The sequence below is a fragment of the Macrotis lagotis genome, chromosome 1, assembly GCF_037893015.1.
Source record: "Macrotis lagotis isolate mMagLag1 chromosome 1, bilby.v1.9.chrom.fasta, whole genome shotgun sequence".
Classification (NCBI taxonomy): domain Eukaryota; kingdom Metazoa; phylum Chordata; class Mammalia; order Peramelemorphia; family Peramelidae; genus Macrotis; species Macrotis lagotis.
Window position 1 is genome coordinate 677,850,274 of NC_133658.1, and position 13,095 is coordinate 677,863,368.

The following is a 13,095-nucleotide window of genomic DNA, read 5'->3' on the forward strand; positions in this document are numbered from 1 at the left end:
ATAGGTTTGGAAAATGAAGACAACTTAGAAATCATATATTTCAAACTCCTCATTTTATAACTGAGAAAACCAAGGCCCATATAAGTTAAGTAACTGACCCAAAGTCATTCTGATATTAAATAGAAGAACCAGGATTCTCTAAGTCTTTATTTCACAGCCAAATGATTTTCATTGAACAATACTTTCCAACTCAAGTAAAAACTCTGGACTAGAAAATGAAGCATGGGGGGGGGGGGGAGTAAGTAATATAGACCTGAGATTTTTTAATGTCACAATGGTTCTATGTTATTCTTTTTGTTTTACTCTATTGATAAACTTAGTTCTCCCCATCTGTCATGGATCTATATCATCTTTTTTTTTTAGATCAGAGATCTTCCAGACCTTTAAAAATTTTTATAGCCTTGAAAAATTACTTGAATTGAGTGATTATAAATTCCATTCAGTTTTGTATAGCCAGATACACCATTCTTTGAGCATAATCTGACCTCTTAAATGCATTTATCTTAAGTTTGCAGGAATTTCAGTAGAAGAAGGAGAAAGATAAGTTATCCAAGGATTTTCCTGTCTTTTCAATTTTAACTTTATTTTTTCCTGCAGAAAAGGAACTGGAGACATAATCTGTCTGATATTCAATATGTGATTAAACCTGCCTTGTCCTTTTCTTTTTTGTGTTCATATTTTTGTTGCTTTTGAAGTATTTTAAATTCTTTAAGATTAACTTTTTAAGCTTTAATTTTCTCAGTGGAAGTTAAATACCTGATGATCTTGGAGAAATGTGCTACAAAGTCCAGGAAACATAATATGTAATCTATCAAATTTGATAAGCTACCTATTGACCTGCTCACTGAGTCTTCCCAAATACTTGTCTCTTTTTCCTTCAGGTGAGCCTGAGCTTCAGAAGAACTCAGAAGAGGTAATAAATACCACAGAAGAAAAATGTGATGTGATTCACCACCAGTAGGTTTGAGATATCTTAAAGGCTTCTGATATACTACAAATGAGAGGTAATTCCAATTTTATAATCTTGAAACATAATTCCCAAAGAGCATATAGTTTATAATAATAATAATAATAATAATAATATTTCTATGAGTCACTTTATTTGAATATTCTATTAGAATATTCTCTCTTAAAGGCTCTTACATAACCCAAGGTCATTCTGCTTTTAAATAGAAGATATTATATTATATTCTGATATTATGTAGCAGTCATAAAATGTAGAACATTAATAACTGCATACGACTTCTGGGATGATAGAATGAGAAAATACTGAAAATACTGAGAAAACCCTGAAAAAAATAATATTTTGAAAATAGAAACTGCCAATGAAAATGAAGGGCTATGACTTTTTCCCTTAACTCAATGTCACAAACTAAAATAAATAGGCCATCCTGCCTATATTGGGATCATTTCTAAAGACCACTTTTGAAGGAGCCATCCTTCCCTTCATGACATTGTTTAAGTAGTGTTAGGTTGGCAGAATTTTCATCAGGAAGTTCAGCTGGAGGCTTGAACCTGATAAAAACATTTAGTTTCACAGACCAAGCAAGCAAGAGTTTATAAATTCCTACTAAGCACGTACATGTGCTTCAGCTAAATGCTAAAGATTCAAAGAAAGGTAAACATATATCTATATCTATATTTATATCTATATCTATATCTATATATATATATATATACTTATGAGAAGACAACATGATAAAAGGCATATAAAATGTATCTAGAAGAGACAAATTATTGTATTCTTCAGGATCATTTTGAAAATGTTTAGTTTATACAACTTGACCTGGTATTCTGAGGCAATCTCTCATCTAGTTCATTCCTTCCAATCTCCATCTTACTTCAATTTATTTTTTGTTGTCTTCCATTTACAATTGTAATAGTCAACTTCAAACATGCTATTGGGACCAATGATACTTGATTTTGGTTCTATACCTTCTAGGACAGGAACGAAATTTTTATTTTTCACAAATTTATTTGAATTATTGAATTTTAGAGCTTGAAGTGATATTAATATTCTTATAATCCAATGCCCTCATTTTATGCATGTCTAAACCTAGAGGAAAAATGACTTATTTAAGGTCACACTGGAAGTATTTCAGTAGAAATTTAAGCCCAAGTCTTCTGATTTTAAATCTAGTGTTCTTTTTTCCTTCATCAGACATACTATTTTTTGTACTGTTACAAAATTTCACAATAGGAAAATCTCTCTTTTTCCATAAAATGGATTTGGCAATTATGAAATTTTTTTTAAATGCAAGCATTAATCCTTAACTGTGGGAAATCCTATCTCCTATTTTCTTTCTCTATCAATGAGAAGGTAGGAATATTTTTCATTGGGTGACATAAAGAAAGTATAATAAAATATAAATATCTTCTTGTGATTTTAATGAGTAAAGGAAGAGGAGGACACAATTCTATATACATGCTAGAGTGTACTCAAAAGGCAGATGCCACCTAAGTATGAAACTTTGCTTGATATTAATTTCCAAAGTTTGAAAATAAACTAAAGCAAAGTGTAGCACAAGATAGTATTAAATTACATTTTTAAATAATAGCCTTTAAATTTTTTTTAATTTTGTAACATTTCTACTTCTGAAGTTAATAAAGTTTATAATTGCTCTAACACTTTAAGAACACTTGGTCTTAAAAGTTATATAAACTTTTGTACAGGTGAGTGATATGACCACACATACATTTGTTATTAAACACGTCCTTTATATCAGACAGCATTTTAAGTACTGAGTAAGAGACTGGAACATAAACATTTCACTAGGTTCCCTACAAAGTTCTCAAAAGTGTTGTTGAAAGATTAGCTGTAGCCATAATTTCAAGGATACATTGGAAATGTGCTTGTTGAGCTAACATCTGAGTGTTGATCTAAAAACCATTCCTCTCCCCCATGAAAAACTGGTAAGGAGAGCTGGAAGAACTGTCACCAAGATCTTCAAGTTCCCTAGACCATGGTTTCATTTGGTTGTGGTGTGGTATATTGTTGTGGTTGTAGATAATTCTTTTTAATCTCCTTTGAGCCTCTGAGCAACCTTGTGAAAGAGCCCAACTATTCACATGTTCCATTTATACCTGACCCATGGGAGAGTTCAAATTGGTCTGATCTGCCACAGTCGGACTCTAACACAGTGCTGTCATTTTGGTCTTCTTTGAGAATGAAGGACAACCAACCAACCATCCTTCTTTTAACAGGATTTAGGTCTAGAAGGGAGCATGGAGACTATATTTTTACCTCACTAACTTTGTCAATGAGAAAATGGATTGAGAAAAGTCAACCAACTTTCACAAATTCCCAAAGTAGCAAATAATAGAATCAAAACTTGAACTCAAATCTTCCCTCTAAACCCAGTGTTCTTTTATTAAATAAAATTGTTCAAGTTTTACTCAAAGTTTTCTTACAGTCAGCTATTTGTAAGGCTAAGCTACTAATGTATTACACTTAAATCTGTTTGTGAAAAATGAATGTTGGCCTAACTAGAGATGAGAGATATTTATTGGAATGATAAAATACTGATCCTTGGTTTTTATTTAAATTTTGTTTCAGGAAAATCAGAACATCACATAAATGTCCTAAATCCTCAAATGCCAGAAGACTCGACTCTAAACATATTCTTTGACCTTGCCCTTTTTAATGGACAATAATGGAAGAAAATAATATTAAAAACATGGAATCCTGAGCTGGTAACTCAGGCCATTTCAATATTCTCAAAGTTTCAGTAGTGTTTTCTCATTATTGTTACTGTCATCGTGTCATCATTATTGTATTTCCTCTACTGTTGACCTTCTTCAATCAAGCCAGAAAAAAAACTTTAAAGTCAAAAGTTGAATTACTTTTGAAGTTTGCATTATTGAAAGCTATTCTAACTTAGCTGACTGTGAAATGTATATAAATATATAATACATTCATTCATTCATCTATTCTCTGATGTACTGTTTTATGAAAAGTGCTGCAGCTGGCAACTTCTTTTTTTACACCTCGTGGGAAAAAAAATATTTCTGCAGTTTTGGATGGCAGACCATTTAGATCATCCTTGTTTGCTTTCTATCAATGTTTAGGAACAAAGTAGGAAAACTCTAACTGAAATCAGACACTTAGGTGAGCAATGAATATACAATTGTATTGGGGCTACAAAGTAGTGGAGACCTTATCATGACTGAGAATTTCTGAAAAAGTCAGTGGAACCATTCTCGGAAACTAAATGGTCAACTTGAAGCTCATCATCACTGTCTATGTCGTCATCATCAAAAACTTAAAAGCATGTGGCACTGAGCTTGGTGATGTCACACAGACCCTACCCTCCATAGGCTTACGGTCTCAAAGAGGAATCTACAGTCACTGATAATATGAAACTTTGGAATCAAATTGTGAATTATTGGCTGAAATTATCAGTTGGGCTTGAAAGGAAAGAGTAAAAAATATCAAACATTAATGGTCAAAAGAAAAGATGTATGTATGTATATATGTATGGATGTATGGATGGATGTATAAAGAAAATGTTTGCTCAACAAATGCTGATTGGAATGTACTATGTAAAATTCCAGATATGTATGTATATACACATACATATATATACAGACTTACATGTATACAGATATAATTCCCCTGTGCACTAATCAGAGAAGAACTTTCAGTCTTGCTGCTCATTCATCTCCCTTAGTTCGTTCCCAGTGGCATAATGCTGTATGCATGTACAAAACCTTGCAGTCTACTCCAAGATTAAGAATGTTTTTATTGGGAACTGATAGAATGATTAGTTTGAATCAAATATTGTAAATTTTCTTTTGCCAGTTTGATGTGGACAAGAACTTCATGGGTTTGATTTGCCCATGAGTTTTGTGGAACACAAAAATCTGTTTTAAAAACATCACCAGAATCACCATAGATTAAGAAAGGAGCCAATTTAACACATTAAAAGAAGGAGCTCTGGCTGTCTTTGGGCCTGCTTCCTTTCTGGTTTGTGCAATGTTAAGCAATATTTTATTTTAATGGGTAAAACTCTAAGCTTGCAAAACAAGGTAGAGGGCCTGTGCCATTTACAACTTAGATCACTTTTAATGTGTAAGCCATATCTAGTATGCATATTTAGTATGCATAATTTTAATGTATGAAATATATTTGCATAAAAAGTATACCAAGTGCATTTTCATGTCTTGTGAATGAGGCCCTTAGTTTTTGTTTAGCCTCAGACTCTGACGCAGCACAGCTGTATAAGGAAATTGTATCATAGGTATAATGCACTTGATATTTTTATTTTAAGAGTAAAGATTGATCTATACTGATAGTGTTGAAGAGAATAATTTCATATGTGTATCATGGCCACTTTGCATCATTTAAAAACTCTTTCTTTCTTTCTTTCCTTTGTTACTATTTTTTTCTTTTTCCCTTTCCCTTTCTTTCTTTTCCTTTTTTTCTGTATGGGAAGAAAATGTTATGATTACTTCTGGGTGTTAGTTTTAGGCTAGCTATTTATCAGAAAGAGACTATGTCCACACTAAACTCATTTAAAATTTAGAATTTAACTATTTGTAAAGTCTAATGTGCGATGTTGTTCTCAGTGGCCTTTTAATAAAGCTTTTGATCCTATCAAAATAAAAAGTGAAAAAACTGATTCTGAAATATTATAGGGAGTTTGACCACTCTGTTAATGAATATTTTAAATGCTACTGGCTATTATTACCAAAAAACGAAGAACATAAATACTTGTAGAGAATTTATCAATTTTTCTGTCTTACCTTTAAGCAAAATTGTCTACTTCTGTTGCCTTTCTGAGAGACAATGTGGCCTAATGGCGGAGCTGGCCATCTCTGAGTACTTAACCTCTCCGTCCTTAGATAATTCTCTAAGACTCTCAGTGGATGAGAAAATGCCAACCTCCATTAGTAGAGGCAGCTTTCTTTCCCTTCTAGATGCTGTCCTGAGGTGGTGTCCCATAGAAGAATAATTCTACTTTTCTCACTTGTGTCGTCTCTTTTGGACCACTTGATGCACATTTTTAAAAAAAAATCCTTTTTCTATTGCTGCTTGAGACAATTTAAGAGATCCATTCAATCCAGACTCTCCCAGGAAAGTGAAGGCATCAGTGAAGGATGGGAGTACAACCAAACCTACCCAGAGAGCAAAACTACCTATTCCCAGTGCCTCTCCCTACCAGGCAGACAGAAACCTGCCCCCACTCCCATTCCCCTTTAGCTTATTGTGAGGAGACATCATTCAGGCTGTGCCATCCTGTTGCACGTTGGACTCAAATGTTTGCTGTTTAACAGAGCTTGCCTGTAAAATAGCTTTGAGATCTAGCTAATAACTTTAATTTTATCATGGTAACCTACTACAATTGTGTTTTTACTGTCTGTACTTGTCCATACTTCCTATTATAATATTGCTAAATAAATCATATTTGAGGAGAAGCATTGTGAATCATTTGTTGTCCAATGTAATTTAATTTTTTTGTGAACCATAGCTAAGGAACATGACAGGAAAAGTAACCAATTATTCATATATATATGTTTTTTCCAAAGCACTATGATCAGTAAAGGTAAGGAGTATAAAGCAATAATTACCCATAGGTTTTGGTTAAGTCATAGAACCACAGACTCAGAAAGTATTAGATGTGTGAGATAATAGAAGTCATCTAGTATAATCTGATTTTATAATTATTCAAAATAATTGAGGGTGCAGAGGTGGGATGGGGGTGGAAGTGTGAAGTATTATATCTGGAGTAAAAACCCTGAATTAAAATCTCAAACTCTGTTCCTCATTCTCTCGGTGAATCCTAGTTGTCAGCCAGCCACCCTCATGCTCTATACTTAGACCTAGTGATTATATAATATATAAAGTGTATTTTATATCCAGATATACGTGTGCATGAATTGGTGGGCTGTCATCCTTTGTTCTCTGAGAGAACCAAAATGACATCATTTTGTTAGACTTAAGGTGTGGTGTGAATGGCTGTAGCTGATCACACCAATACAAATGTGGAAGGCTCTACCATATGTTGGGCATGGATAATCTGTAAACATCTGGGGTAAATATTCTAAATGTGCAAAGCTCACATTTCTTTGAGATGCTTCCATTCTGTCTTGCTCATAGAGCATAGCACCTTCAATGAGGGGGGCACACCAATGCTCCCTTTCAAGGAGAGGGGTCTGTGCCAGGGCCTTCTGAGTCACACAGTCAAATCCAAAGTTCTTCAGAGGACCCTTGGGAGTGTCCTTGTAGCGCTTTTTCTGACCAACAGATGAGCTCTTGCCTGGGGTGAGTTTTCCATAAAATAATCTTTGTAGCCCACGTACCTTTGGCTTTCGAGAAAGGTGGCCAACCCATCGATGTTGTGCTCTGTAGTAGAGCTTGGATGCACCTCCGCCTCTGGCATCTCCTGCCAAGCCATCTTTGGAATCTTCCTCAGACAATTCAGATGGAAACTATTCAGCTCCCTGGCTGACTGGTGGACTGTTCAGGTTATACTACAATGAGGTTGAACCAGCAAACCCCCCTTTCATGAGGCAAAGTACCTGGTGCTGATTTCATCAGCTGAGGTTTATCTCCAAGGTGAGGGATCTATTGCTCATAGATGAGGTGACTGAAATTGTATGGGTTTCTGGCACTAGAAGGTTATCCCAAGAAGTCAGGGACCCCCTCCATTGTCCTGTGGCCATCATGGGGCAGGGTTCTCTCTTTTAGTCATTGATGGCAAGATTCTTGCCAGTCTTCCTTCAGAAAGGGCCAAGAACTGGTTGATAGAATGTTTGCTCAACCCCTCCAGGAGAATTAGTAGGAGTAGAACAGAGTTCTATGCACAATATGAATATATGTATTCATAAGTATTTATATACATCAATTTTCAGACTATATATGGATTTAATTATACAGATGGAATCTCTATGTTTGTCAAATCACACATTTCTAGCACCTGGGGCAAGCAGAAGACAAGGGGGAGATAAAAAAACACTGGGAAGATGACCCAGAGACTTACAGACCTAAAATGTGGGAGAAATACCTCAAAGCCACCTGGTGTGGGTGACAAGGATTTGTGGCTCTTCCTGGGCAAGACTCAGGTAGGAGAGAGAGGAGAAGGAGGATAGGTTTTGAGTAGGAAAGACTTCAGCTGGAGGGCTGGAAGGCCCAAGGATCCCATTTTAAAAAGAACATGAAACTTGTCCAGCTTTGTTTGCAATCAAAGTACAGTATTCAGGTCTCTCCACTAAAGTACAATCATTCAGGAGAATAGGTTTCAAATTCCCCAGAGATGTTAGCCTCTAATTAATAATAATAATAATAATAATAATAATAATAAAGTGATAGGCACTCTACAAATATCTGAATTAATCTTCACAATAACCCTGAGAGGTAGGTGTTATTATTACTCCCATTTTGCAGATGAGGAAACTGAGGTAGGGAAAGGTTAAGGTCACACAGCTTATAAGTGTTTGAGGCTAAATTTGAAATCAGATCTTCTTGGCTTCAGGTCTGGTGTTTTATCCTCTGAACTTCCTAATTGTCCGAAGCCCAACAGTCCTCTACACCTCTTCCCCCAGGAAGTGTAGCCTGGGACTAGGGAAAGATAGTAAGCAGGAGATATCTGCAATACTGAAGGACAAGGACTAAAGGGCAATGAGGCCCCAAGAGAAAGGTACAGTGGCAACAGGACCATTGTGAGACCTTTGGTGTAGATAAGGAAAGACCTAAAAGATATGGTAAGACCCCCTTCCTTGATTGTTGCCTACTAAGGCAAATAAGTAAAGTGAATGAATAAATGAATGAATGGATAGATTAGATAGATAGATGGATAGATAAAAATGATAAAGTAAATATCTAATACCCTATGACAAAGCACTGATCTCAGAAAATGTGGTTTATATCTTTCTTCCCCAGATATTAGAACAGCAGCTGGCACATGGTAAACTTTTTTTTAGGTTTTTGCAAGGCAATGGGGGTTAAGTGGCTTGCCCAAGGCCACACTGCTAGGTAATTATTAAGTGTCTGAGGCTGGATTTGAACTCAGGTACTCCTGACTCCAGGGCTGGCATTCTATCTACTGTGCCACCTAGCTGCCCAACTTTGTGTCATGGTAAACATTTAATAAATGCTAGTCGATGGACTAGCTGACCAACTGACTAGTTTGAATGTTATGAATGATAATAAAATTTATATCCCTTTTTTGATGAACCAAAATTCTTTGCTGATCAATAACAAAACAGAATAAAATGCTGAAGTTCAAATGTTTGTTTCAATGGATATTCATGAGACAAATTTTATTTTAGCTACTCTTGTTTAAATCAACTAAGACCAAATGGATCATTTTAGTTGGAGACAAATGTGTTTTTTCCTGGTTAATATCTAAAACTACCAAATTCTATAAAATAATAGCTGCTCCCAGAGCTGAGTTAACTGCTTCCTAAAGATATTTTCTGTCTTTTCTATCATTTTCTTTCTTTTTTTTTTTTTAGGTTTTTTTTTTTTGCAAGGCAAATGGGTGCCATGCCCAAGGGCACACAGCTAGATAATTATTAAGTGTCTAACACCAGATTTAAACTCAGGTATCCTGACTTCAGGGTCAGTGCACTATTCACTGCACCACCTAGCTGCCCCTTTTCTATCATTTTCAAAGAAGGTATTTTGTGATTAGGACATATATCTATACGTGTGCCTTTGTCAATTTATTTTCTGTGTTGCTAATTTTTTTTTAAAAATCTTAAGTCTATGAATCAGTGATTTTGAAAACTATATTGATTAATTATAATTTCTTCAAAATGTTCGAATGCATGAATTTTAAGAGCAAACTTTGTTATTTATTATCATTATGAAAAAAATAGAAATTTCTTCCTTAACTCTAACTTCCTTTATATACATTGGCACAAAGAATTCAATGTATTTTATATTAATATTTAACAGATCCTATACTTCCCCCCCCCCCCAATATAATCACATCTACTTTTCTTCTAAACTTCCCTATTTCTGTCATGGACCCTACCATCCTTTCAGTTGTTCTAGGTTCATAGCCTTGGTATTATCCTTAATCTCTCACTCTTCTTCATTCCATATATCTAATCAGATACCATATTTTAGTGACTTATTCATATTTGTTCTCTCTTCTCTACTCACATGGCCACCACTCTACTTTAGGTTCTCATCTTGTCTGGACCCTTGTAATTGTCTCCTAAACAACCTCAATAGTTAAAACTTCTCTTTCCAATTCATCTTCTAAACAGTTATTGAAGCCATTTTCCAAAAGTTTACGTCTGACTCAGGATTTTCTATTGCTTCCCTATTGCCTTTAGGATCAAACATGGGTCCTCTCTCTTTAGTTTTTAAAGCCTTTCACAATATGCATCCCTGACCTACCTTTCCAACTTTGTTATGTATTATTCTCCTTTCAGTAATCTGCAATGTAGACTAAGACTTATCCGCTTCTTGTTCTTTCCACACAATATTTCATCTTTGGTCTCTATACCTTTATATAGGCTATCTTCACTGCCTATAATATACTCTTTCTCCTTTTTATTTCTTAGAATTCCTTTTTCTTTCAAAATTCAGTTCAAATACCACCCTCAGTTTCTGACTCTCCACCCAGCTGTCATTATACTGTCCCCAAAATCACCCAACATTTATTTTGTTTATGCAATAAATGCCAGAGGTTGAAGGGGAGCAGGTTACAGGGAATCTTTCTTCCCTCCCCAATACTAGTATACCACAGACCAGAGGCCCCTGGAAAATACTCTTCCCATCAACTTTACTATTAACATTCCCTTCCCTTTTTCCTTTCTCACCTAAATGCTGACTCCTAATATTCATCCCCTATAAGAGAGAAGGAGCCTCAGTCCTATTCCAAATTTTGGATTCACTCCTCATTCCCCACAGTCCCTCTTAAACCCCTTTTGGTGGGACAGATATAGCCACATTTGCTTGATTAGCAAGGAATCATAAAATTCAATCAAATGAGTTAATATTTATAAAGCACTATGCAAATCTTAATGAGCTATATAAGTTCTAGATATCATCATCGTCATCATCATCCTTCTAGTAATAAGGAGCATCACCACATTCTTTAACACTTTTTTTAAGAACACTGCCCTGTTGCTGCATCCCCAAGAACCATCAAGCTTTCTATCTTGTCTCTTGTGATTAGAATATTAGAACTACCAGTGCTTGACCCAGAAGGCCCATAATAAATGCATTTCCATTCATTTATTATATATCTTGTATATATTTATATAAATACTTGTCTTCTCTCTAGAAATACAAGCTTGGTTATTACAAGGAGGGTTTCATTTTTGTCTATGTCCATCAGATTGTAGTATAATTTTTTTGTTGTTCTTCAGTCATTTTTCAGTGGCTGCCTTCAACACTACAATTAATAAATGTTTACTTGGGGGCATTTATTGTTCATATTCAATCATGTCTGACTCTTCATGACTCTTGGAGGTTTTCTTGGCAAAAATACTGGAATGGTTTGACATTTCCTTCTCCAACTCATTTTATAGTTAAGGAAACTGAGACAAATGAATTAAATAACTTGCCCAAAGTCACATGGCTAGTAAATGTCTGAGGCCATATTTGAACTCAGGTCTTCCTGATCTAGGCTAGTGGCTTGCCAAGCCCTTTTTAGGTCTGTTCATCTACTTTAGTGTCTATCTGGAACTCAATTTTAAACTGTGACTTCAAAAAGCTATAGCATGGACAGAAGACATAATTCTAGTAAGCCATTTTAGCAGACAGGCTAAACTAGATTGGGATTAACCAATGAGTCTCAAATTCAATGATAAATTAAGAAGATGTCTACCCCAAGTATATGAAGACTTTCCCTAGAGGAATGACAAGATAAGAATAATTTTTTCCAACAGTTGTGAAGGTGACTGAAGAAGGCATATTTATTGCTTGGTCAAACATTCAAGACACCAAGGTTATCAACTATATCTCAAGTCTCCACCAGTCATCTTGTCATTGCACTTTGAAGATTCTGGAAGAGAGATGACTTGTGTTTATGAGGTTTTTAATGTGCAAAAATATAGTCAAATTTTGTGAAGTCTCAGGCATATTCAATAAATAAGTGTATGCCTAAGTGTACACCTTTCCTTTCATTAAAAAATAATGACAAAATGAAATATTTCAAAATTTGTGGGCTGCAGCTAAATCAGTATAGAAAAAAAAAGAAAACAGCACATTTAAATTGTCCAGTTTAACACCAAAATAGAGATGCTGAAATCAAAGGCAAGATTAATAAAATTAAAAGCAAAAAAATGAATTAATAAATAAAACTCAGAACTACTTTTACGAAAATAGCAACAAAATAGATAAACTTTTGGTTAATTTGGTTTTTAAAAAAAAGAAAGAAGAAGATCAAATTACCAATGAACTGGTTGTGTGTATACACATATATAATGAAAGGTTTCAGCATCGCCATACTCCCAGTCCATTAACCCTACCTCTATAAAGACTTATCTAATGTGAGGTAATTTTCCTTATTTACTTTTTCTTTTCCCCATTTCTCACCCTTACATTACTCTTTTGAGATCTTCCCAACATAATGAACTCATACCCATGCCCTCTTTCTAAGTAGACTTCTAACAGTCCTAATGAAGATAATATTCTTTGGGGTTACAAAATAGAAGGGTTCCCCTTCTATTTGGGAATATAAACTATTTAATCTTGTTAATTCCCTTATGATCTCTTATACTTGTTTACTTTTTAATGCTTCTCTTGAACCCTATTTTTGAATGTCTGATTTTCAATTTTTTTTCTTTTTTTTACTTTTTCTTTTTTCTTTTATATTATTATAATAATCTTGTTATGACAGTAAATATAAACCCCCTTTCCCCCCAAAGAAGATGAGAAACCTCAACCTCAAGAATAGTGAGAGAGAGAGAGAGAGAGAGAGAGAGAGAGAGAGAGAGAGAGATGTACCTTAGTCTGTGTTCAGATTCCAAAGGCTCTGTCTCTTGGGTGAGTTGCTTTCTTTATCATAAGTCCACCAGAGAAGTTGCTTCAATATTTCTCCCACAGTTGCTATCACTAGCTGTATTTCCCTCCATTCTATTCCTCCCCACTTTCATTTGTTCTATTCTCTCTCTCCTTTCATCCTGCCCCTG

General features: G+C 34.9%; 1 protein-coding gene across 1 annotated transcript in view; it reads left to right on the forward strand.

Moving 5' to 3' along the window:
* Positions 1-6,489, forward strand: part of PDE1A (phosphodiesterase 1A) — a 353,702-nt gene extending 347,213 nt beyond the window's left edge. The window contains exons 14-15 of the mRNA XM_074215563.1: positions 882-1,004; positions 3,557-6,489. Of these exons, the coding sequence (XP_074071664.1) occupies positions 882-961 (80 nt within the window). The 3' untranslated portion in view covers positions 962-1,004; positions 3,557-6,489. The remainder of the gene's footprint in view (positions 1-881; positions 1,005-3,556) is intronic.
* The last annotated feature ends 6,606 nt before the right edge of the window (positions 6,490-13,095 follow it).